This window comes from Pseudonaja textilis, chromosome 4 (genome assembly GCF_049901715.1).
Source record: "Pseudonaja textilis isolate UNSWEBS1 chromosome 4, rPseTex1.2, whole genome shotgun sequence".
In the NCBI taxonomy this organism is placed as follows: domain Eukaryota; kingdom Metazoa; phylum Chordata; class Lepidosauria; order Squamata; family Elapidae; genus Pseudonaja; species Pseudonaja textilis.
Genome location: NC_141993.1, coordinates 68,234,947 through 68,258,534, shown reverse-complemented (window position 1 = coordinate 68,258,534; position 23,588 = coordinate 68,234,947). Strand labels below are relative to the sequence as shown.

The 23,588-nt window shown below is 33.8% G+C and overlaps 3 protein-coding genes across 7 annotated transcripts in view; 2 read left to right on the top strand and 1 right to left on the bottom strand.

The window, feature by feature from the left end:
• The window catches only part of MED12L (mediator complex subunit 12L), a 188,167-nt gene that overhangs the window by 48,765 nt on the left and 115,814 nt on the right, over positions 1-23,588 (bottom strand). For all 3 annotated transcript variants that reach the window (XM_087933317.1, XM_087933318.1, XM_087933319.1), the window contains 5 exons: positions 11,993-12,140; positions 11,471-11,589; positions 8,209-8,352; positions 6,531-6,694; positions 5,239-5,370 (listed from right to left, as the gene is read on the bottom strand). In XM_087933317.1, coding sequence (XP_087789443.1) covers positions 5,239-5,370; positions 6,531-6,694; positions 8,209-8,352; positions 11,471-11,589; positions 11,993-12,140 — 707 coding nt within the window. The remainder of the gene's footprint in view (positions 1-5,238; positions 5,371-6,530; positions 6,695-8,208; positions 8,353-11,470; positions 11,590-11,992; positions 12,141-23,588) is intronic.
• P2RY12 (purinergic receptor P2Y12) lies at positions 13,942-17,118 on the top strand. 2 transcript variants are annotated; one of them, XM_026701622.2, is made up of 2 exons: positions 13,942-14,073; positions 14,933-17,118. In XM_026701622.2, the coding sequence occupies exon 2, from the start codon at positions 15,222-15,224 to the stop codon at positions 16,218-16,220; it is 999 nt and encodes a 332-aa protein (XP_026557407.2). In that variant the 5' UTR covers positions 13,942-14,073; positions 14,933-15,221; the 3' UTR covers positions 16,221-17,118. The 2 variants fall into 2 exon arrangements, with proteins under 2 accessions (XP_026557407.2, XP_026557408.2); XM_026701623.2 differs by having other exon boundaries at positions 13,996-14,073; positions 15,205-17,118.
• On the top strand, positions 19,311-23,314 carry P2RY13 (purinergic receptor P2Y13). 2 transcript variants are annotated; one of them, XM_026701619.2, is made up of 3 exons: positions 19,311-19,461; positions 20,905-21,156; positions 21,605-23,314. In XM_026701619.2, exon 3 carries the CDS (start codon positions 21,620-21,622, stop codon positions 22,625-22,627), a length of 1,008 nt encoding a protein of 335 aa, XP_026557404.1. In that variant the 5' UTR covers positions 19,311-19,461; positions 20,905-21,156; positions 21,605-21,619; the 3' UTR covers positions 22,628-23,314. The 2 variants fall into 2 exon arrangements, with proteins under 2 accessions (XP_026557404.1, XP_026557405.1); XM_026701620.2 differs by having other exon boundaries at positions 19,438-19,461; positions 21,078-21,156.

Sequence of the window (23,588 nt, the reverse complement as noted above, 5' to 3'; positions counted from 1 at the left end):
TGAGAATAATAACTATTCGCCTCTTTTACTCAGCCGAAGCTGCTCCGAAACAACCAGAAACGAAGGCAGGCAGGCAGGCAGGCAGGCAGGCAGGCAGAACGGAGCACTGGATTGAACTGCGGGCGGAGGGGTGGGGGTGAACGGGCACTTCGGAGGAGCTGTGCCGACAGGAAAAGCCACCCTGCCGGCTTCTTTGAAGCAGTTTCTTCCTGGGCTGGTGGAGGAGCGAGAGAGCGACTGAGAGAGGAACGAGGCAGACACCTGAGGGATGAGGCTGAGGGAGGCAGGGCTGAGAGGCGGGGCTTCTCAGCCATCCTGCAGGGACTTGTCCTGAGCCTCCCTGCACTTGGTGGTTTGCTGGCAGACGTTTTATTACCCGACTAGGTAACAACATCTAGCAATGAAGCATCTGCAAGCAAACCACCAAACTCGGAGTCCTCCCCTCCCCTCCTTGAAAAAGTGTCTCCCCCCCCCCCGCCAGTCCTTGAAAAAGTGTTTCTACGTGAAACTGGTCCCTGGTACAAAAAGGTTGGGGACCACTGCTCTAATTAGTAAAAGAAAGTATTTCAAATGAACATTCAACCCCTGGATATTTAAAAGACCCCTTGGAGCCTTTTACAGATCCTACTTAACATCTGGCCATTTCAGAAATATTCTTGGTTAAATGTTTATTATGAATGCAGCTGTATGATTCAAAATGCATTCCAAATTGGATGACATTATTCTGATGCTTATAAACACATACCAATCTTTTTATTTATTTTTTCAAGCTTTTACTTTTTCTACCCTTGACTACAACACATTTTCTGAAAGCAGGCAGATTAGTTGTTTCTGTGATTACAAAACTTCAGTGCTGTGATGCTAATAACCATAAAATAATGGTACAAATCTCTATAAAGTTCTCCTTCCAGAACTCAGAAGGAAACTTATCTATTACTCTGTGTATACTATGCATAACAGAACTCTCACAGTACTATAATATGTGGCAGTGATGCAAAGAGAGTTTTAAAATATTAATGATTTGAAACAGGTATAGAATTCTCCTGTATAAGCACAGAGAATATTTCTCGATCACTAGAAAAGGGAGCATGAACCTTATGTATACACATAAAGTACACTATATACACTATTCCCTTTTAGGATTTTAGGATTACTAACATTAAGTAGAGAACAGAAGAGGAATAAAAGCTGTAAGAAAAGAAAAGTTAAAGGTATGAGACAAGACGAATCTAGCTAAATCTAGATCATATTAACACCTTCTCATGGTTATCATCTTTATGAATCATCCATACACTGCTTCATATATTGCCTTTTATTATTTAAAGTTTTCATCCCTCTCTTTTTGATTATCCCAATCCTTGGTCTTCCCCTTTCTCTTCACCCTTATATATCCTTGGTAGTACACCCACTCCTTAAGAAGCTATCCTTGGACCAACTGTATTGGAAAACACATGATCTATTCTCTAACCTCTTTTTATGGAAGATTGTTGAGATAGAAATTGGTTTCAGCTGTAGAGATACCTGGATAAAAAATCTGAACCCTTTTCAATCTGGGTTCAAGCTAGGGTATCATATGGAAGAACATTGGTTGTGATTGTGGATGGTCTTCGGACAGCTTGAGATGGAGATGGTGCATCTGACCTGGATGTCTTAGCAGCTTTCAGTAGCATTAACAATGGTATCTTTCTGGACTGACTACAGAAAATGTCAAAGGCCCTTTTCTGCAGCGGTTCTCCTCCTTCCCCTGTGGCCACTACCAATTGGTAGAACGAGGAGTCAGCCCTATGCAGAATGTTGCCTTAGGCTTTGGGCTTCTCACCACTCCTTGTTAATATTTACATGAAATTGCTCACTAAAATCATAAAATAGTACAGAGTTAGGTATAATCAGTATTCAGATGATACCTACTCCTGGCAGGGCAAATGTTACAATTCCAGGGTTTATCCAGTACCTGGAGGCTGTGGGGTCTGGGTCAAAAGGAACTGGCTCTAACTAAACTCTAACAAACAAAAATGGTTTGGGGTTTAGCTCTTGGGCTGGCTGACATTTTATCTTTGACTCTCTTGATAGCTTTTCCCCATAGACAGCTGGTGCATAATCTGACATCTATGACTTGGATAGTAAAGTTCAGTCCTGTGCGATTTTCTTTAGCTGTTTGATTTAGTACCTGTTTTTTCTTATTTTTTTCTTTCTTTCATTGTTTTATTGTTATATATATGGTACCGCTGTTAGATGCCCAGAATTGTATTACAAGATGGACAACCATATTAATTATTTTCCATAAATGAGCAGATTTGTTTTGTAATTGATCCTTATTTATTCTTTTCTGTTACCAGATCTCCAGCACCTGTTTCATACTAGTCATTCATTTTTGTATTTAGTCCACATTCATTCAGCATTACAGACCCTATCTCTTCTTCTTTTACTATACACACTTCCTAAGCAAATCATCCCAACCGCATTTGCCAAATTCTCACTTTCCTATAATAAAGTTGGAAGAAATATATGCTTACACACAACTACTTGCATTTATTCCAATAAATATCTATTCCTTTCAATAGACCAATTACTATCCACTACATTTCTATTTCTATTTGTTTTAGCTTTCTGCCATTTATGTATAATGTTTAGTTGTTCGTTTAATTTCCTGGGTCAAATAAAACTGCTTTTATCTATGATAGATTTTTAGATCCATACACTTGTAGCATAATAGTCACTACAAATCATTCAGCTTATCAAATAATACCATGAAATTAATTACATATTGAGTAAATAAATAGGCTTGTTTACAAACACCTATGATATATCCACCAACATTTTTTTCATCACTATATTAAACAATGAAAAAGACATCATACAGCCTTATCTTACTTCCTGTTCCATATTGAGCCACTTTCTAAACATTTCAGTGATTCTCAGAAATATTCAGTTATCAACCTTCATAACTAAACACAATTCAAACATTTATTTACATAATCATACATTCTAAATCAACAATCAAAAGTCTTTTTCACATTCATACATCTCTCAATAAGCTGACAAACAGCAACATTCCAATGCATGATAATGTCATTCTTTTGTGAGGTAGAAGCACATTCTTCACACATATGTAAAAGAAGTCACACCGCTATTCCTTAAACAAATTGGATCAATACATTAATTTTTCTCTAGATATAGCATCAATATTTCTAGTCTTTTCAACTTACAACAGTTCTGACTTGCTTTTCATAATTTTTTTGTGGGGACACTATCATTTATAGCATTTGTTTACAAAGTTGATCTTTGTAATTTATGAAGCCCAACAAAACAATATAGAAAGGCAGGTAAGATCTGAAAACCATTATTATACATTCATTAATTTTTAGGAGTGATTACCTTATATAGTACAGGGTAATAATGGTGGACAGATGAAGAAAAGAAATATATATATAAAAAACTTGGGATGGAGACATTTAATTCCACTTCATGCCACAAAATAATTTGGGATTATAGTGTTGACTTTGACTTTGAAGCTGTGCTAAGAATTAATATTGCCCTAAATAAAAAATATTTTGTCCCTTCGTACTACTTAGAACTATAATAAGTGAATAATAATTAAAAGACCCACAGTAAATACCTTCCACACAACTTTAGAGCATTTTTTTAAAGCAATAGGAAAAAGTTAACACTTGGTTTCTCAATACATGCAAACTTTTAGGAAATACTTTTAAGTTTCCTTTAAGCAACCTGTCCATAGTGGAAGGTTTAAGAGATTTGCAGAAGTATTATTCAGCACAGCAGACAGGCACTACAAGATCATGCTTGGCTTTTCATAATATGACCAGAAGCTTTAGAAAGTGTAGATAATATAACTCATTTCCAAAATGAGCTCTTTTTTAAAAAAAGGAACTTCGATCAAAATGAATAATAGAATATATAGGCAGTCATAGAATTTTAAGTTCTGAATTGTATAAAAACTGCATATGCTTCAAGGAAAACAGAGGTAAGAACTTCATTTGAAAAATTGTTATTAGATCATCAGATTCTACATTTAAAAAAATTGTAAAATGTTTACTTTGAGCTGTACATTATAAGTTTATTGAAAAAACTAATCTGTGTGATATAGCAAAAGCAATATACCTGTTCACTTCGATACCCCCTCTTGTTTGAGGTGGGTGTTAAATAATACTTTCCCAGGAAATTAAAACTTCAGAGCAAGATAACCAGTCTTTTTATAATTAAATTGTCAGTTAATATAAAACTATATATATTAAAGTAGATTTGAGGTGACCTTAGTCATTTTTAAAAAGTAAGGTTGACTTGCCTTACTGCGGTCAACAGATGCAAGGCTAAAACTCTAAAAAACAATTTCTTAGTTCATATTCCCTTTTTCAGAAGTGAATTATTTTATGTGGGATGGCTACATATTAATATTAGGATAGCTATACATTTAATTATGAGCAAACATCTTAGAGAAATCAGTCCTATTTGTGAATCTATTAGAAAACAGAAAAAGGTTGAAGTAAAATATTAACTGAAATCAATTATGATGCTATGCAATCCTTTCTTTAATAATGTAACTTGTCTTATACTACAGTTCCCTTCTCCAAGTTCTATACAGGTTTCACAGTTCATAATGAGAAATTTGCCTGGAAATGTATAGAACTGAAATCCTAAGAAATCCAGTGGGCAACTTTTGGGAGAAAGTTTCAAGTAATAGAAAAATATGTCAAGAATATTAAACAGAAAATTCCAAAATTCTGTCTCTTTCTAACCATTTTTTAAAAAAATCATTTACTGCTTTCTTCTTACTGTAAGGTCAATTGATAAACAAGGATGGAATAAAAGTATCCATAGCAGAACACAGGAATAGGTGTATCAAATGCCAGACAGAAATATTTCTGTTATATCTTAGAAACAATTTATTTGTAAGAACACACATTAAAACAGGTAAGTGTATGTACATACAAAATATAGGTATTAGGAAAATACATATAAAATGTGTTAGTAAAGACTCAGCAAAATGTATAAAAATGTCAGTAATAGGAAATTGTTACTGAAAACATATAAAATGTTTTGTGTGGAAGTGCCTATATGCTATATCTGAATATAATTCTTAACATTCAGGTGTGTTGTGATTGATTTTATTAATTCCAATTCCCAGAGCTGTAGATCCAGTACATCTGAAAGATATCAGACTGGTGAAGGATTATTGCATGAAGGTTAGTTGGAATATAAAGCAAAGTTGTTACTACTAACCTGAAAAGATCTCCAAATTTGCTTCTAAGATGGCTACAGGATCCATAGAGATCATACAGATAGGCTAAAATACACCTTTCAGGAGAAGAGCATTCTGATGGATTGACTATGTGTTTGACAACACCACATAATCTATAGAAAGATAAATTCATTATTAAAAATTAGAAGTCAGTCATAGTACTGTCCTTTCACATGATTTAAAACTATGGAATTGAATACGGTCTTAAAAACTACTATGACTTTCCAAAACAAGGAATAATATTTATATTTAATTCTAGAAATACAGTTGTGTACAAAACAGATGAAGAATCTGCAATTTATGTGTCTGGAGCTATCTATGACCCTCTATTGTAAAGCCTTTTCAAAGGTTGCCAGCAAATTATAACTGTAAACGTGATGATAGGGTAAATAATCAAGTGCATGGGAAGTAATGAAATCAAGTGTATATCATTACTTAATAATTATTATATAACTCAACTTTAGATTTATATTGGCTTGTTGGAACTTAACTCTAAAGCTAGATACAACCTTAGCCTAAAACAAGGTTCTGTATACCCAGCATAGTTATGTTATGGATCTGTCTATATTACAAATGTTTTAATAATCTCTAAGCCAGGGGTGTCAAACTCACATACTCACAATGGTGTCACGTGACATATCGGAACTTTTTTCCCCTTTGCTAAACTGGGCGTGGATGTGGCCAGTGCATGACATATCTAGCCTGGGAATTTGACAGCCCTGCTCTAAGCTATAATAGCTGATAAGCAAATCAATCAACTCAGAAACCCATAATACACAGTCTCTTCAATAAATTTAGTTAAGACTAATCTGATAACTAAAAAGAATATCTATATCTATCTATATCTTTTGATTTTATCTATCTATCTATATATTATTTTTAAGACTAATAAAAAGTAATAAAAGTAACATTTATAGAATCACAAAAATGAATTCAAATATATAAAACCAAGAATTCATATATGTGGAAATGTATTCTGTCCAAAACATTGTAAATGTATCTATTAAACTAGAATTCAGATATTCCTTCTCAGATCACTGCCTATCTTGGAAGAAGTCATTAGCTGAGAGATAAGGCTATCTCAGGCACTTTAAAATCTATTAGATTAAGAAAACAATGAGTATTTGAATCTAATTCTATTAAGTTTCTGTCTTTCTGATTACATGAAGGGGTTAAATTTCCCATTGAACTCTCAAATAATACTGCATCCTAATTACAAACTGACCATACTAACATTATAAAACTAAGTAGTGTTTGAAAAACTACTACAAACCCTTCAAAAACCTGAGCAGTTTGATCTGGATTCAAAATGAGGCAAGCATGATAATGCCTTAGCACAGCTACAATGCAAACACACAGTCCAGTTGTGTAATTTCCTGCCAGGCTGGATGACTTCAGTAGTAGTTCAGCTTCCACCACACTCAGCTCATTCAGCAGCTAAAATAAAAGGTTAAATATCGCTTTAGGATTCCTCTCTAAATCTAAATTCCACAGAATTGCATTGTAGTTGTTTGTCATTGCTGAACTATTTAAATAGATATAGAGTAGTTTCACAGAGCGAAAAATCTGGCTTCCTAATCAAATCCTAATCAAAAGGTACCCACGGCACACTAATTTGATCACATCCACTAAAGGAAGTGTGCTGGCCTTCTTTTATATATAGTTGTATACGTAATTTATTTAGAATATTACCTCAACCAAGAACAACAAAGACTTAATTATTGATCTAAATGACATGTTCAAGAAACCACAGCTGAAGCCATTCATATAACATGGATTTATATGGATCTATATTATTGTGTGTTTTAGATATTCCCATTATCACTTGGGAGTCAGAAAGCATCATCACACTGATTTGACATTCCTGCACTGATATTCATTGCTTATAATTTAGAAGGCCATAATTCTGGCTTCCTGTGATATACAAATGCTCATACAATGTTGCAATCCCTTTTCCTTCAAAGAGATGCATTAAAAATGTAATAGATTTTGAACAGGAATATCAATACCCTCAGGCGAGTCAGTAATTTACAAGGATCTTCCCTCAGCTGAGAAGACTTTGACTTTTCTTTCAAAGTTCTATATCTGGAACAAACTTCTATTTATTCTCTTTCAAAAAATATTTCCTAATCATTAAAGTATGTAAAAGTGAAGTGAATCTAAAATACTTCAACTCTAAGAAACAAATTCTAGATTTAGGTATTTCTTAGCATGAAAAATTGTATTACTGGAGTTGGATAGAGCCTAGTATTGTAATTATTACTCTTAAACACTATACAGTTTCCTGGCTTCAGGAGCGAAAACCATTTGAAAGGTACTAGAAACCTTGCCTTATTTTAGCTGAGAATGGAAATAAGCTATCATGCCATTGAAATGCATGCACACTGGCATTTGCAAATTTATTGCTAAAGTCACTATCACAATACCACTGGCATTCACAGGAAGAGGCAAAAAAAAAAAGCCCACTACATTAGTATGTGGTTGATGTCACATGAACATGCAAAGTGGAGGACTTCAATCATGCTGCTGCAACAACTATTATCTTGCCTTTTTGGATCCCACTCTCTCCCCATGGACACAGGTACCTAGGGCTATAGTGTCTGAAGCTGACCAGCTGAATTTGGAATGAATACTTTTCTTCTATCTTTTAACATCTAATTATTTTACAAGATCCTAATGTGGTTAATGTAGAATAAAATTCTGCTGATTGGGAAGTGGACATTCTATGGATCATGAAATATCTTGCATTTATTCCTTTAAAACTGGCTAGGAGCACAGGAGGAGAGAGAGAGAGACTTCCATATTAATAAAATGGGATGATGGAATTTACCAAGTCTCTATCCAATTGTTGAAAGTATTGTTTTAAATATTTTGTACTTCTCTTAAAAGGTCTTAAAGTTGGAATAAAATAATTTAAATAAAGATGTATATATAAATTTCATTTCAGGTACCTGAACAGCAAAGTCAATAAGTCCATTAATATTTAAAGCAGGTTCCATTAGATCAAAGATAAATTCTATGTGATGAGCTAGTGGAAGATGATATGATGTTCCTGATGCAAAACTAGTAATCTGCTCCAGAACATTGTTGGAGATCTGTTTAAAAACAAACAGACCCATTAGCAAAGTGAAGCATTGTGGGAACCAGTATAGCAAAGAATTAGCAAGCACACGTACACATAACTGTAAGGAGTGGGATGCAGGTATAAAGTTAGAGAAATTAATTCAGACCTTCAAATTGTAGCCCAAGGTGAAACTGAACCTCTACAAAAAGTCTGTATCTTAAAATTAGGGTTCATGAATGAGTTGATGTTTTGAACCTCTGGAAAAAGATGGATGCTGGATGCATTAAAAAGAAATCTATTTCTACAGTGTATATTTTAATGGATTCTGTTTATTGATGAAATGACTTCCAGATAATATCACATGATATAATAAACTATGCTATCTTCTTGGAGAAAATATGAAACTGCAGGACATAACACTTATTTCCACAGAATTATTTCATAGGAAATAGAAATGTATACTTTCATCTAAATAATTCAAATGACAATCAGATTGATATAATGGTTAAAAGCACTGGGCTAAAAAAATAAAGCACTGTAGATTTTAGTTCTGCTTCATAGAGAAAACCAGCTGTGATCTAGGGGCAGTGACTCTCTCTTTGCCCTAGGAAGTAGGGAATAACAAACCAGTTCTGAAAATTGTTGCAAAGAAAACTGCAGGTCCTTCTCTAGAACAGGGATCGCCAACCTTTTGGACTTCAGGGACCACCAAACTCATAATTTTAAATCCCATGGACCACTAATATGAATTTTGAATGATGGTGGCTTGCTGACATTGGTGGGAAAGTTGGCCCCATATTCCAGAGCTGCAGTAATCACAGGACTGGCCCTTTGGTCATCCCGGAGCACCTCTTCCAGTCCATGGCAGGCTGGTGCATCTGGGTGGAGGAGCAGCTGCTCCAAGATGATCAAAGGGTCAGTCCGTGAGTACTGAATTTCTGGAATATGGGACCGACTTTCCCACCAATGTCAGCAAGCCACCCTGGGGCAGATTCCCCTCCACACATCAATGGTCTTACCTTCCAGTTCCAGCTCACATAGCTCTACTCAAGGCAAGGTTTGCACTCGTCCAAAGTGTGGGAGCCAGTGGATGGGTGGGCCATGTGAGTGGCACAGTCTTGTGATCCCATACAGATTGGATTAATTGCTTTTTGGGGGTGTTTTGGGTGGACATTTCTCTGCAGACCACCAAAATTTTCTTGCAAAACAACAGTGGTCTGCGGCCCACTGATTGGTGACCACTGCTCTAAAATGTCACTAAGAGCCAAGACTCAAAATCATACATATATGCATGAAAAAATACATATTGTAGTTGTGAGCATTCTGCTTGAAAGGGATATCACTTGGCAAGTTCAGTTATGCAAATATTCAATGTTTTGTGGTCATTTTATTATGATTGTATTGCTTGATAAGCTATTATGAGAAAGGGGGAAACAGACTAAAAGTTAGGCCTACTCTTTAGAAGTCCCCAATATTTTGGTATACTTTCCTCCCAAGAAGGTTCTGGACCCTGGTCATTCAGCTGCTGCTATTTGTTTTTTAATATACTGTATTTTAATGAGGTTGGGAGATGGGAGTTTTATTCTATGTTATAGGAGATTTGAATATATATTTTCAACCCTGCCTGGAGTTGTATGATAAATCAATATAGATAGATAGATAGATAGATAGATAGATAGATAGATAGATAGATAGATAGATAGATATAGATATAGATAGATAATCCATTGCAGTATATGATGGACATAAGGAAACTGTTAAATTTTAAAGTTTATCTATAAATCAAAATGCTTGCAGTAGGTGGGAAATGGTCATTTATATTTAGAAAAGTCATCTAAATGATGAGCACACAATAGTCGTATTCTAAAAAAGTAACGTTATTTCCAAAGTAACAAAATAATTCTAATCAAGTCTCTGAAATTAAACAGATTTCTTGCTACAGATCATATTATTATTACTTCAAATTTTCAAATAAAGCTAAACTCCTGGTGATTTAATGAATACATGTATACATTTTCCTAACATAATATAGAAGTGATTTGCCATAATTCATGGGTTTACTTCTTACAAATCCAAAAAGTAGGAGTCTACTTTTACTTCACATTTGTGTGAAATTTTTTCTTGCTGTAAGTAAAAACATGAGTACAAATGTTACCTAATTCTATCTACCCAAAACAATAATAATTAATGACTTTATTAAAAAGCAGATTTTAAAGTTAAAGTTAACCTGCAAACTCCTACATTCTTGGTCTGCAATTAGAAATTCATTCATCATTCCTTGTAATTTTGTAACATTCCTGCATAATTGCTAACTCAGTTGTCATCCTATGTGCTTTTCTCATGGCATTTAGTGGAAAACATGAATCTTAACTCACATGAAGTTTAACAATGGCATCTTCCAAATTTAAGCAGTTTCTTCTTCCAGCCTGCCATACTTTCCTCAAGTTAAGTTTTGCAGTCAGTACAAAATTTCACTTTCCATCTTTTGTCCAAAAAGACAGAAATGTACCAGCACTGGCATTCTTCCTAGCTCAACCCCAGAACAGTTTTAAACTCTTTTAATTTGTTTCAACATCACCATAAAGATTTTATGTGGTGAGAATGTCTGATTTACACTCTATTGCATTTCTGAAATACAATTAACATATTACAGAAATAGCTTGCAATGCTGCTATATCTCTTTTCTTTTGTGTTTGGCATCAAAGCAAACACCTCCAGCTATTCACGAAACATGCAAGCTATGGCTAATTTTCTAATGATGATTATAATATGAATCAAGACTCTAAGTTCCTAACAACTGTGATTTAAAATGACATAGGAAAACGCCATTTAAAGTATTCTAAATGAACTAATGATTAAATGTGATTCAAAAGTTAGTAAGTTTAGTAAGTTAGTCTGGAATGTTTTCTTTTTTACTATCCACTCATCTAAAATCCACTTTCCAGCATCTTCTTATAGTCCAATCCTTTTTGTATACCCAGAAACACACACACACACATTTGCTTTCATAAATTTAGCCCTGTTGTACTCATCTAGCAGTTCATCTAGTGATTTTTTTCTCTCCACAACTTCCACTTTATACTGTATGTATTTTATATTTCACTCTAAATTCAATGCAATTTCTGTCATCAATGGCAGCATAGAAGTACCTGACTTGTCACTTGATGCTGGTCAAAGTATGAGAGCTGCTGAAGTTTTGTAAATACAGTCTCTAAAGTTGGAAATGCCTCTTGCCTGTTCTTCCGGATTTTTTGACCTTCGTCACCACCTAAAACATATATTTGTTATGCTTTGTAGTAAATAAAAGTCATATATTATGTAAAAAGCAAATTTTATTTTCTTTTTTTTAAAAAAATCTCTATTTAAATATATTTCAGAAGAATATTCAAGAAGATGAAATTACATTGCAATCTGGTGTGGAAAACCCTCCACTTCTTTTAAAAAAACCATGTGTTTCAATTTACAATCTTACAAAGTTCGTATCAGTTCATATTGGTGCAAGCTACTTATAATTGCTTTACATGTTATGCTTCACAGCAGTCTTAAAACAGTTATTCTCAAAAGCATAATTGTCATTAAAAACTTGCGAACTTTATTAAGATGCCCCTTCTCAACCCACAACTGTGCTATTCTATGCACTGCAAAATAAGCATCAACAGCTAGTTAATTACCACTCATTTCAGAAGTGCTTTTCTTATTTAGGATTTTCAGAATATCTCGGGTAATCTTCTTCAGTTGATGCCTGGCCTCTTCACGTTCCTTTCCAACTCCATAAAGAAGTATCATGCGCTGGTTATATTCATGACTTGATGATTCATCCTTTTAGTCAGAAAAGAAACAAAAGGTATTGACAAATAAATAAAGTACGGTCGCTTCTCTAATGAATTATTACAAAAGAGTATTTCTGTGTGGCTTTTCTACGAAGAACAAACTGTCTGGGAATTATGGAAGTAAGCTCCATCTGCAGTACTAAAATAGCAAACCAGACCCTTTCCTAAAAGTAATTACTGTAACTACTTTAAAATAGCTATTATATTGGATTTGACATTATTTCAGTAATGGAAGTTCTGATCCACTGAATACTTTAATGAAAGGCAGGAGAAAGACGTAATTTTAAACAAGTTCCTTATTTTCCTTAGAACAGTGGTCCCAACCTTTCTGGCTTCATAGACTGGGAGTGGTGGCAGCAGCACTGGTGTGGGTAGGGACCGGATGATTTTGTTCTTGTAACCTAATCCTGTGATATGTGCAAGTGGATGTTTGCACGCTCATCCACCATCTTTCATGGCCTGGTTCCCAATAGGCTGTGTACTGGTATTGGGCCATGGACTAGGGGTTAAGACCCTGCCCTAGAACATTCCCAAAATCTTCAGGATGCTTCAACCAATGTAGAAGACCACAATGAAAGAGGAAATCAACCAAAAATGCTCAGGGCAAAGGTACAAATCCAGCACCATCACTATTAAATACACAAGTAAATCTTTATGTTCAGTTCATGCATATTAAAACCAATGAAGAGTATAATATAGTAAGGCATGCAATCTGCTACTGATGATAGAACAGAAGCGAGGAAGGCACAGGTTCTAGTCCTTCGTTAAGCATAGGAGCCAGATGGGTTATTTTTGGTTGTACAAGAAAGTAATGGAAAAGCATTTCTGAAATCTTTCCAAGAAAACTGCATAGATCTGTCCATGAAGTCACCAGGACTCAGGATTGAATATGAGGAGAGAAGGGGAGGGGAGGAGAGGACAAGCTTCAAAAATATCATGAACACAAAAGTGAAGACCTCTATGTATAGAAGCAGTAGTCTTTAAATACTATTTCAAAGAAAATAACTATTTAGAAAAAAATCCTGCATTGAACATTTTGTGAACCCAACCTGGGGCTACTCTTAATCTGATTGGGAGGGTTCTTCAGAATGTATATATTTCATATATTTCATCATAAAGCTTCCTATGTACAACTTCCAACAATCCCAACCAACATAATAATGGTCGGCCATGCACAAATTTTCTTCATTTCAATTAAAATTTGAAAATTCATCTTGATAATAATATAATATATATATAAAATATTAGTAGATCATTTGCAGGGTTTACAAATTGGCACAACAGATTATATCCTAAAACAAGGCTTCACAATAATAAAAGATGCACAAAGAATACAGTATTGAATCCATTCTGAAAAGTGGTACTCTTATCTTTTACTAATCAGAAAGCCACTCATTTCATTAATGTAGTTGAGCTACCCAGCATAGTTCCTGCCAAAAAGCTTTTAAATTATATTATGGTGAGTATTTTTGGTTGTTTTTCAGATGAATTATTTAATTTGATTTGCATCAAAAGATTAGTGCCAGACTCTGCTAGCTTATATGAGCTGCTCTTCTAGTTGAGTCTAAAGGAATAATGAGACTGGGCTACTAAATTATTTTCTTAATCAGAAAACCTTCTATTATGATATGCAGGACAGCAAATGTAGAAAGTTGAAACCCCCCATCGGGTTTCTAATTGATTATATTCCAGCTGTTTAAAGGAAAAAAAGTAAAATTAAGCCCTTTACTTCCCAAAATGCTCTGACTCACTCAGTTCTATCACTTCTGTTTTTCAAGAAAGATCTGCTGGTAGAGTTTGCTATATAAGCTTATTTTGGAGCAAACAATCAATCCAAAATAAAAGAGAGAGGAAAACAGATTAGGAAATCCTTGTTTCCAAGGAAGATAACTTTCCAACGAAGGACAATCCAGATACTTAAGGTAATTTCATATCTTCCATTGTAATTTTAGTATGCATTTCCATTCTGTTCAATAGATGTTTTTGTATGATTTGCAGAAGCAAACAGTTCAGTATATACATTTTAATCTTTTAAAACACTCAGATTATTGATGTTTCGTTTTGTTTTGCTGCAATTCTGTAATGTTGAAAGTAAAATCCTAGCTACAACAGACATTTCTGCTGTTCTGAAGTCCAACAACAATTCACTCTACATCTTCTTTGAGTAAACACATTTTACTTGAGTTTATTTTGGACAAGACATATAAAACCGGAGGTTTCAAACATGTACTTAAGATGCATCTTAAATGTAAACATGTCTTAAATATGAGTGTTTGAAATAAATGGAAAAACAGCATTCACATGTATTTGTGTATGTCCAGTTACACTTGCATTAACTAACTTTTCCTATCAAAGTAAAGTATACAAAACAGCTGGAAAAAATTTCTTAAGCTGACCAAAATCTGTTTGTTTTGGTTTTATGGGAGAGATGCAGCATTAGGATTCTTATTAAATATTGCAATCATAATTTCTTTATTTTTTGACTATACTGACATTCCTTCAAGTTAATTATATTGTTCTTCCATGTGAGTGCATTACTTTCTGAGTGACAGATTTATAACAATAAAACTGGTTGAAGTTTTTCATTTAGTATCTGTTATGTGGATTCTTGAAACAGAATGTATTTTATATGCTTATCCTCTAGATAAACCTAGGTGTAAACCTAAGATGCCAATTATTTATTTGCAAGGTCTTCTTGAACTTTGCAATTCCTAAACATACAGATTGTTTTCAGCAATGCCTTTCCCAAACTAATGCTTCCCATGTGGCTTGGATTTTCAGTTCCTAGAATTCATAACAAGCATGGCTGAGTCCTGGCTGGCATTTCTGGTAGCTGCACCTTGAATCATTTGAAGGACATCGTTTCAGGACAGGTCTGCTGCTCACATAGTGATCCGATCATCACTTTGAAAAACCGTTTTATAACCATAAGTTCTATATGAAAAAGTATTCATGCTGTTACTTGTATTCAGAGAGGATTTTAAAACACTGGATTGAAGCATTAATTAAAATAGCTGACATTTATGACTGATGCACTTGTTTTGTTTTGGTAGAAAGCAATTAAACTGCAATGGGACTAGACTATAGCCCTCCTGAAAACAGCAGCAACTGCACCAAAGACAGCAAGATGAATCAAGTTCTCTTTCCTTTGTTATATACTATTATCTTCTTTATTGGTATAATCATGAATGGCTTGGCCATGGGAGTTTTTTTCCAGATCCCCAGCAAATCGAATTTCATTGTCTTTCTCAAGAACATAGTGATTTCTGACATTCTGATGGTATTAACCTTTCCATTCAAAATTCTCAGTGATGCAAAACTGACTTCCTGGAAATTGAGAGGGTTTGTTTGCAAGGTGACCCAGGTCACATTTTACTTCACCATGTACATCAGCATTATTTTTTTTGGACTTATAACAATTGATCGATATTTGAAGACTATCAAACCTTTCAAATCATCAAGAATTAACAAAGCATCAGGAGCCAAGATTTTGTCTGTAATTATCTGGGTTTTCATGTTTTCTGTTTCCCTCCCAAACATGATTTTGACAGACAAGAAGCCAACATATGAGAATGTGAAGAAATGTGCTGACCTAAAATCTTCCTTTGGACTACTATGGCATGAAATTGTTACATATATTTGCCAGTTTATTTTCTGGATTAATTTTGTTATCATAGTTGTATGCTACATACTCATTAGCCAGGAACTGTACAAGTCCTACAAAAGAACAAGACGTTTGGGAAAGGCAAACAAGAAGACTGTGAATATCAAGATTTTCATAATTATTGGTGTGTTTTTTGTCTGCTTTGTTCCTTTCCATTTTGCTAGAATTCCTTATACTCTGAGCCAAACCAGAGATGGTTTTCTGTGTTCAACCCAGAATATTTTGTTTTACATAAAAGAGACCACTTTGTGGTTGACTTCCTTGAATGCATGCTTAGACCCATTCATTTATTTTGCCCTCTGCAAATCATTTAGAAAGTCTCTTTTAAATAATTTGTACAAATGTTTAAGGAAAACAAGAGAGGTTCATAGTAAAGAAACTACAGATGAGGAGACACCAATGTAGATAAACAAGAAATCCAGCCAAATATAGTTTGTATCACTCTGAGGCAAGTTATATTTTCTATTAGAAATTCGTCATTCTTGGTTTTAGATAAATCAGGAATCACACATAGCCCATGATACCAACAACCAACTACAGAATTATCACTGCTACATTTTCTTTTAATATCACAGCTACAAAGATTGATTCACACTAAGAAAAAATTAACTGGACAGTAACAAAAATTCTGAAAAAGGCTCTTTAGAGGAAGGCAGGGAGCACTAAGTATACAAAAAAAATAAAAGACTATTAAGAAGTCCAGTAATAGTGATAAGTAGACATCACTCAGAAATCCTATAGATTTAGAAAGAAAAAGGTGTTTCAAAATCTTCAACCCAGAAATTGCTATTAGTAATTTTACATCTTTTTAAGGTCTAGTTCCCAGACACTCTAATAATCAATACCTTCAACTCCCTTTACCTTCAGAAAGACAAAACTATTTATGCATCAATAAATTTATGCATCAATTTTTTTTCAAAGAACCTTGGGGCCCTTGTTTCTGGAATAATTGGAAGTCTGCCTTTCTTGGATTACTTATGTAAACTTTACCAAGCAATATATAACTTGGAAGTTTGTTTAATTAACAAAACTAAACAATGCTGGCAGTTATTCATCACAAATAATTTTCCCCCAGATTGTGGAAAAGAAGCACCTAGTTTTGTTTATAACAATCTACTACCACAAGTATTTAAGAACACAGAATAAGCATTACTATAAGCATTACTTTATAATATTATGTTATAAGGCCATACCATTGTTTTTTACATTAGAATAAGATTTTATTTGCTGAATATTGTTGTCTGATTATGAACTGTACCATCAAATTGATGATATTTAGTGACCACGTAGATTTTTTTCCAGGATTTTGTATCAATAAACATCTTATAAATCATTGAGTGCCTTCAAAAAATAATTTAAGAAATAAAATAATGTCCTATACAATTTATCTTTGTTAAATGGTGTAATATTTGGAGGAGGGGATACCTGCATAACAGAAAATATGCCTTTGAAAGAAAGAAAAAAATATCTGCTTAGTAAGCCTTTTTCTAAATTGCTTTCTTAAGATAAATAAATGCCTTCAAGTTCCTCAATTTCATTTTTTAAATATATAAATTAATTATAATTTTGGTATGGATAACAAACAATATAACAAACAATATAAAACTGAATTTTACTGAGATGAAAATCAATGCTAGCTAATTACTGAAAAAAACTGTGAAGTAGTAAATTGTAAGTAAGACAATCGTGGCAAACTACAATTGCAAAAGTCACAAGCACCAAATCTCAAGTCACAGTATGAAGCTGATTTAGAAATCTTGCATAATATGTTTGCATGATGGGCAATTATTTCATCAAATTCACAAATTACTAGAGAACAGTTTGGACCATTGTTTTGCTTGAAGAAATTGCTAGGATAATGGTAGAGGAATTAGGGAATTAAATAAATGGGAAATGAAAGCAGTTCTCGGTTGTGGTTTATATATTTAAAAAAAAACATCCAAAAGAAAATAAGACACAAGTGGAACCAATTAAAAAACAGACATGAAAACCTAATCACAATATGATAGATGTCAAAGTTTGAAGCTCGATGTCAGCTAAGCAGTCCTAACTCTGGTTGTAATCCACCTTATTTGAATAGAAATATTGGTATAAACAAACATCTGGACAAGTTCATTTAGGGTGAAACATATTGCAAGGACACAGTAGTTGTTTTCTAACCTGAATAATACATGCATTATAATATATGTTGCTTGATCTGTAAGTACTGAAATACCTATTTCATTGATTAATATGCAAAGGAAACATAGTTTCACTTTTATCAAGAAGAAACTGAAATGCAAAATCTTTGCAAAAACATCAATTAAAGAAAACATTAGGAGAATTATTACATTTAATATCCCCCTTAGTAAATTCTTCAAAAATCCTAATGAATACAACTCAGTCATTCACTAAAGACTTGTTCATCATGCTAGATACTGTATTTGTATCCACTCAATGCACAATAGTTCTGTTTAGTCTAAATGTTGTACCTAATTTTCTTTCATTGATGCTGTGGGACAGAGGTTATCTTCACTATCTGCTTTAATTTGACCATGCTTTCATCTGTCCCACAATGGCTTACAAATTTAAAAATCTCATAAAAATACAGTGGTACTCAAATGCTTTGAAACTTATTGAATTTGTTACTCAATGCATTTTGATGCAAAAAATTTTTCCCAGTACTTATCATTTGTTTGGTACCCATGAACAAGGTAGAACATGTCAATGCTAGTTGGCTTGTGACTCACTACATTATTCCTTATGGGAAAAATTCGTTTGGTACCCGTCATTTTTGGTACTAATGACACCTCCTAGAACCAATTAATGGTGACAATTGAAAATGTACTTCAGTCATCACTACATCTCTTTCTTCTATCCAGAATACTGAAAGTCCAGAACAGGACTTTCACTTTCTGGATCTAGTCAATGAAAATAATATTTTCTAGAGTGCCACCAACACTTCCACTTATTTCCATAAACATTTTTACATGACCTAGAAAGAAAACTTGGTCACTGTCATTTTGTAAATAACTTCAGTCGGAGGTATTTTGATGGAAACATTTATTATCTTCTGTCATGCAAAATAAGAATCTTTGTACAGAACTGAAAAAAATAAAGGCAAGCAGAAAAGAATAATAAGAAAATTGAGTCTCTCTGTGTACATTAACCATTACAACTGTATGGAATACAAACTGCCACTCAACATCCACTGCACTACAGACTTCTTACATTATTTGGAATTCTCAAAACTACTAATTAAAAATAATAATTGAAAACACAGACATACACATACAGTTGATATTATCCTGCAATTTTTTTCTTATTTCCGTATTTTCTACCCATGTTATCAGTTTTTCCCAGCATCCTTTTTTTGGTTTGTTAAGTTTAGCCAAACTCATTTCCATGTTTCATGCAAACTGTGTTCCTTTTTCTGTAAAGCTTTGTATTAAATAAGATAGCTCCCAATATTTGGTATGTGAATATTTTTCTTGAGATTTGTAGCCTTTGATCTAGATAGGGGGAAGTGGGGAGGGTGTTTTGGAAAGAGAGAAGCCAGGCTTATGAAAAATGAGGAACAAACCTGCAGCAAAACTGCTTACGAAACTAAGTTTTTATGTTCTACATTTTCAAGTCTAATGCCAGTCCAGTACTTCTTCACAAAGAGGTAAGCAATTTTATTCTTGGCTTATGGATCACTAACATCAATATTATTATTATCAAGCTACAGAGAGAAATACCTGAGGTCATAAAATTTTTCAGAGTTTTCAAATGTATTATTTCCATATGAAATATTTCATTAATTTTAGCCATGTTACTTATTTGGAATGCGATTTAACATCTCTTGTGAGATTTTTCAGTTGAGAAAATACTAATAGACTGCTGGTCAGTCCATATGTGAACTACTTCTACATACAATTCAGTAAGATTTCAAGGAAAGGCATTTCTTATAATTTGGACAAAATCAGGATTAGTTGGCTAAATCATATTTATTATTTATTCTTATTTTACTTCTTCAGGGAATTGAAGGGAATTTATAGTGTTCTCTGTTCACTTATGGTGACAACAGTCCCAACTGGATAGGTTAGGGAGAGAGGATGTGGAAGAAAATAAAGAATGTGACAATTTTAAGGCCACCCAAGAAATCAATAACTCTGCTCCAAAGAAGACATCTGGTGTGAAGCACAGAGCAGAATCTTTGTCTTTTTACAAAAGAGGAAGTTTCTTAAAGTACTTATGTCATACTTGGAACACAGTAAAAATCCAAAAGCAAGTAATAAAACACAATACTGAGCTATCTAAGCTGACCAATTTAATCATCTAATTTACTGTTTGAAGTAGGAATATGATACAAACCCAACTAATCCAAGAACTTCAATCCCACTGACTTTCCACAGAAAAAAATGCTGCTGTTTATAAAAGACTATATAGCCAGATGTGAAAGAGACATTACATTCACCATTTAATGTTAACCCATTTTTTGACTCACATATAACATTGAACTTGAACTAATTGTAAAGGCTGGGTTCCCATAACACACTAATTCATAGGGAAAACTAACCAAATTTTTAACCAACAACTGTATCCTATCATATACATAATGAACACAGCACATGAATGCAGCACAGTGTTCTTCAGGAGGTTACTGTTTAGAGAAAAGGCACAGATCCTGCTCTCTGCTTCAGATGGATTGCTTTTCCAGCAATCTTGAACCTTCTCAGAATGGAATTTACAAATATGTACAACAAAATCTCAGAAATCACTTATAAAGAAGGAAAGGTTGCATTCAGAAATGGAATGGAATTGTTTTATTGCTTTTGTTTTCCTTAGTCTTTCACTGGCTCTACCTGAACTTTAAAGTGTATGTTTAACACAAAAAATTATATTTGTATCACAAATGCATGCCTGTATTTTTTGGGGGGTGGGGGACTATGGGTTAAGAAATATGGCAAACACATTTTTCTCCTTCCAATTTGGCATGTGTGTAACATTAGCAGCTGTCCAAATGTATGCGTGCAGTTTCCATCCTGTCTTTTGTTAAAGTGAATTCATTAAGTTGGATTACCACAATTTCCACCAAAACCTTTGGCTTTTTAACTTCCTTTTCCAGGAAACAAAAACAGCCAAACAAAATGTGCAGCCAGTTCATTTCTTCAGCCAAACTGCTGGCTCTGAGCTTTAAGCAGTTTTCCAGCTCAGAGAACTACCTAACTGGAAGAATGTCTCTTTCCACAAGAACTTAACCTAAACTCCGGGATTTTCTTGTGCACCTTTTTTTTCAAGGTCTCTGCCAAATGAAACCCAGCATATAATCATAAGTGAAAAGGCCTTTCCAGCATTACTTTTATGCTTTTTTAAACTGGTGAGTAATTTTTTAATTATTATTTTTTGTATCTTAAGTAATCTATTTTCTATTCCTGGAGTTGAATGTATATGTTAGTCTGTAAGTAATGTTAGTCAAAGAAATAATGTTAATTGCTTTGCTTTCTATGGTTCTGGAATATCTGTAGGGAAAAAACTCAGATCATTTTTCCCATGTGAGCAAATTCACCCATCCTTCTATTTTGCACCAAAGTGTAGAACCAGGTTCACACAATTCTTAACCACATAGAAAACTTAACCTCTTTTCTATATATGAAAAATCCCAAATGATGTAATGTCATATATGCTATCAAAATATATGTCATAATATTGCTATCGGGAATCCAAAATGGTTCTATTTTGTTGTAAAGTCTAGATGCTTTCCAGTCTTCTTACTTTTGGACTTTTTTTTATGCGTACTTACTTTCTATAAATATTATTTTCCCCAGATTCCTGCTTAAACCATGAATAGAAGTATCAATACTTCCAACTGGACACCCCTCTCTGGGCAATGCCCCCGAGATACCAGGACATCTCATGTTGTATTTCCAATTTTGTACAGCATTCTTTTCCTTGTGGGATTTCTACTGAATAGCGTGGCTGTAGTTGCTTTTTTCCAGATTCCAACCACTTCAAGTTTCATTGTGTATCTTAAGAACACCGTGGTCTCCGATTCCATCATGACTCTTATGCTACCTTTCAAGATTCTAACGGACTCAGAACTAGGATTCTGGCAGCTTAAAGCATTTGTTTGTCGTTTTTCAGCTGTAATATTTTACCAGACCATGTACATAAGTATTGTGCTGCTTGGGCTTATTTCCTTAGATAGGTTTCTCAAGATCATTCAGCCCTTTGGGAAGTTCTGGTTGCATAAGATCACTTCAGCTAAAGTGGTTTCATGGTCTGTCTGGTTCTTCTTCATCATCCTCTCCCTGCCCAATGTGATTTTGACAGACCGCGAGACAACATCTCTCTCAGTGAGGAAGTGTGCTTCATTGAAAAGTGACTTGGGAAAGAAATGGCATGCAGCTGTCAATTACATCTGTCAAATTGTCTTCTATACTGTGCTGATTTTGATGCTCCTATTTTATGTAATTATTGCTAAAAAGATTTATAGCTCTTATAAAAGAACCAAGATAGCAGACTGTAAAATTAAACAAAGAGCCAAAAGTAAGGTGTTTATAATTGTAACGGTTTTTTTCATCTGTTTTGCCCCTTTTCATTTTGTTCGGGTACCTTATACTCTTAGCCAAAGTGGGCAGAATATGAGTTGTGCTAAACAGAATCAATTATTCATAGCCAAAGAAAGCACTCTCTGGTTAGCTACTGCAAATATATGTATGGATCCATTAATATATGTGTTCTTATGCCGTAAATTTATAGAAAAAGCATTTTGTTTTAAATTTAAAAATTCCAGGTATATAATTCAAGAAAGTGCAACCCTGGCATTGGATACTGGAATATCTACATAGATGTTCTCTGTAGATGCAAGTTATTAATAGAAAAAGATTAAATAATGTTCCTCTATGCTTGGCTAATATGTCATTGTATCTTAATTACTTGAGTTATGTATTTTCTTATGTGGGAAAATAGAACTATGCTTGTTATCTGCAGTATTTCAGAAGGAAGATCACAGTACATTTCTTTGAGGAACATTTTTTTCTTAAATTGAAAAATAGAGACTAGCTTTGTTTAGTGCCATACTTTGCTCCACAACAGAATACAGATCTCTACTCCAAAGCTTTGGCTTTAGACTGTGTACTTTCTTTGGCCATTTTGGTTACTATCAATTCATTCATATTAAATGGTATTTTGACTGGGATTTTTTTTGATGTAATCATTTTGGTAGCAGATAAATAATTCAGTATTCTCTCAAGCTTTAAAAAAATAATTTTCCTATTCTCTATTAGTACATATTGCATACATCTTATGATATTATATAAACCAGCTAGAGAATGGTATGAACTGAATAAATTTTGAAAAAATATACATATTCTGATTCTTCTCAATTCTATTTTGGAAACAATCTGCATGTATTTCTGCTATCACCCAAGATGTGCCTAGTTGGTAATATTGCATTTCTAAATTGGTTATGATTTTAATCTTTAATGTTGCAATGAACTTGATTCAGATTACATAAAAGGTTATATTTACCTATACCAATGAGTCCCAATGTTATTTTTCTTGAGAAAAGTCCTTTTGACTTGCTACAAGCATTCCTGACCCTTCAGGTTATGCATACAACATGAGGGCTTTTTTTTTTCAATAATCACCCTCCAATTTGGAATGAGTTTCCACTGGATCTTTGTAAAGCTCTTTTCTCCCCCTCCCTTTCATTGAATAGTATTTTTAAGAGGTTGCTTTTAGTCATCATAATTCCCCTTTATTATTTATACTGATTTTATCTGTTTTATTATACTTTTTAATGCTATG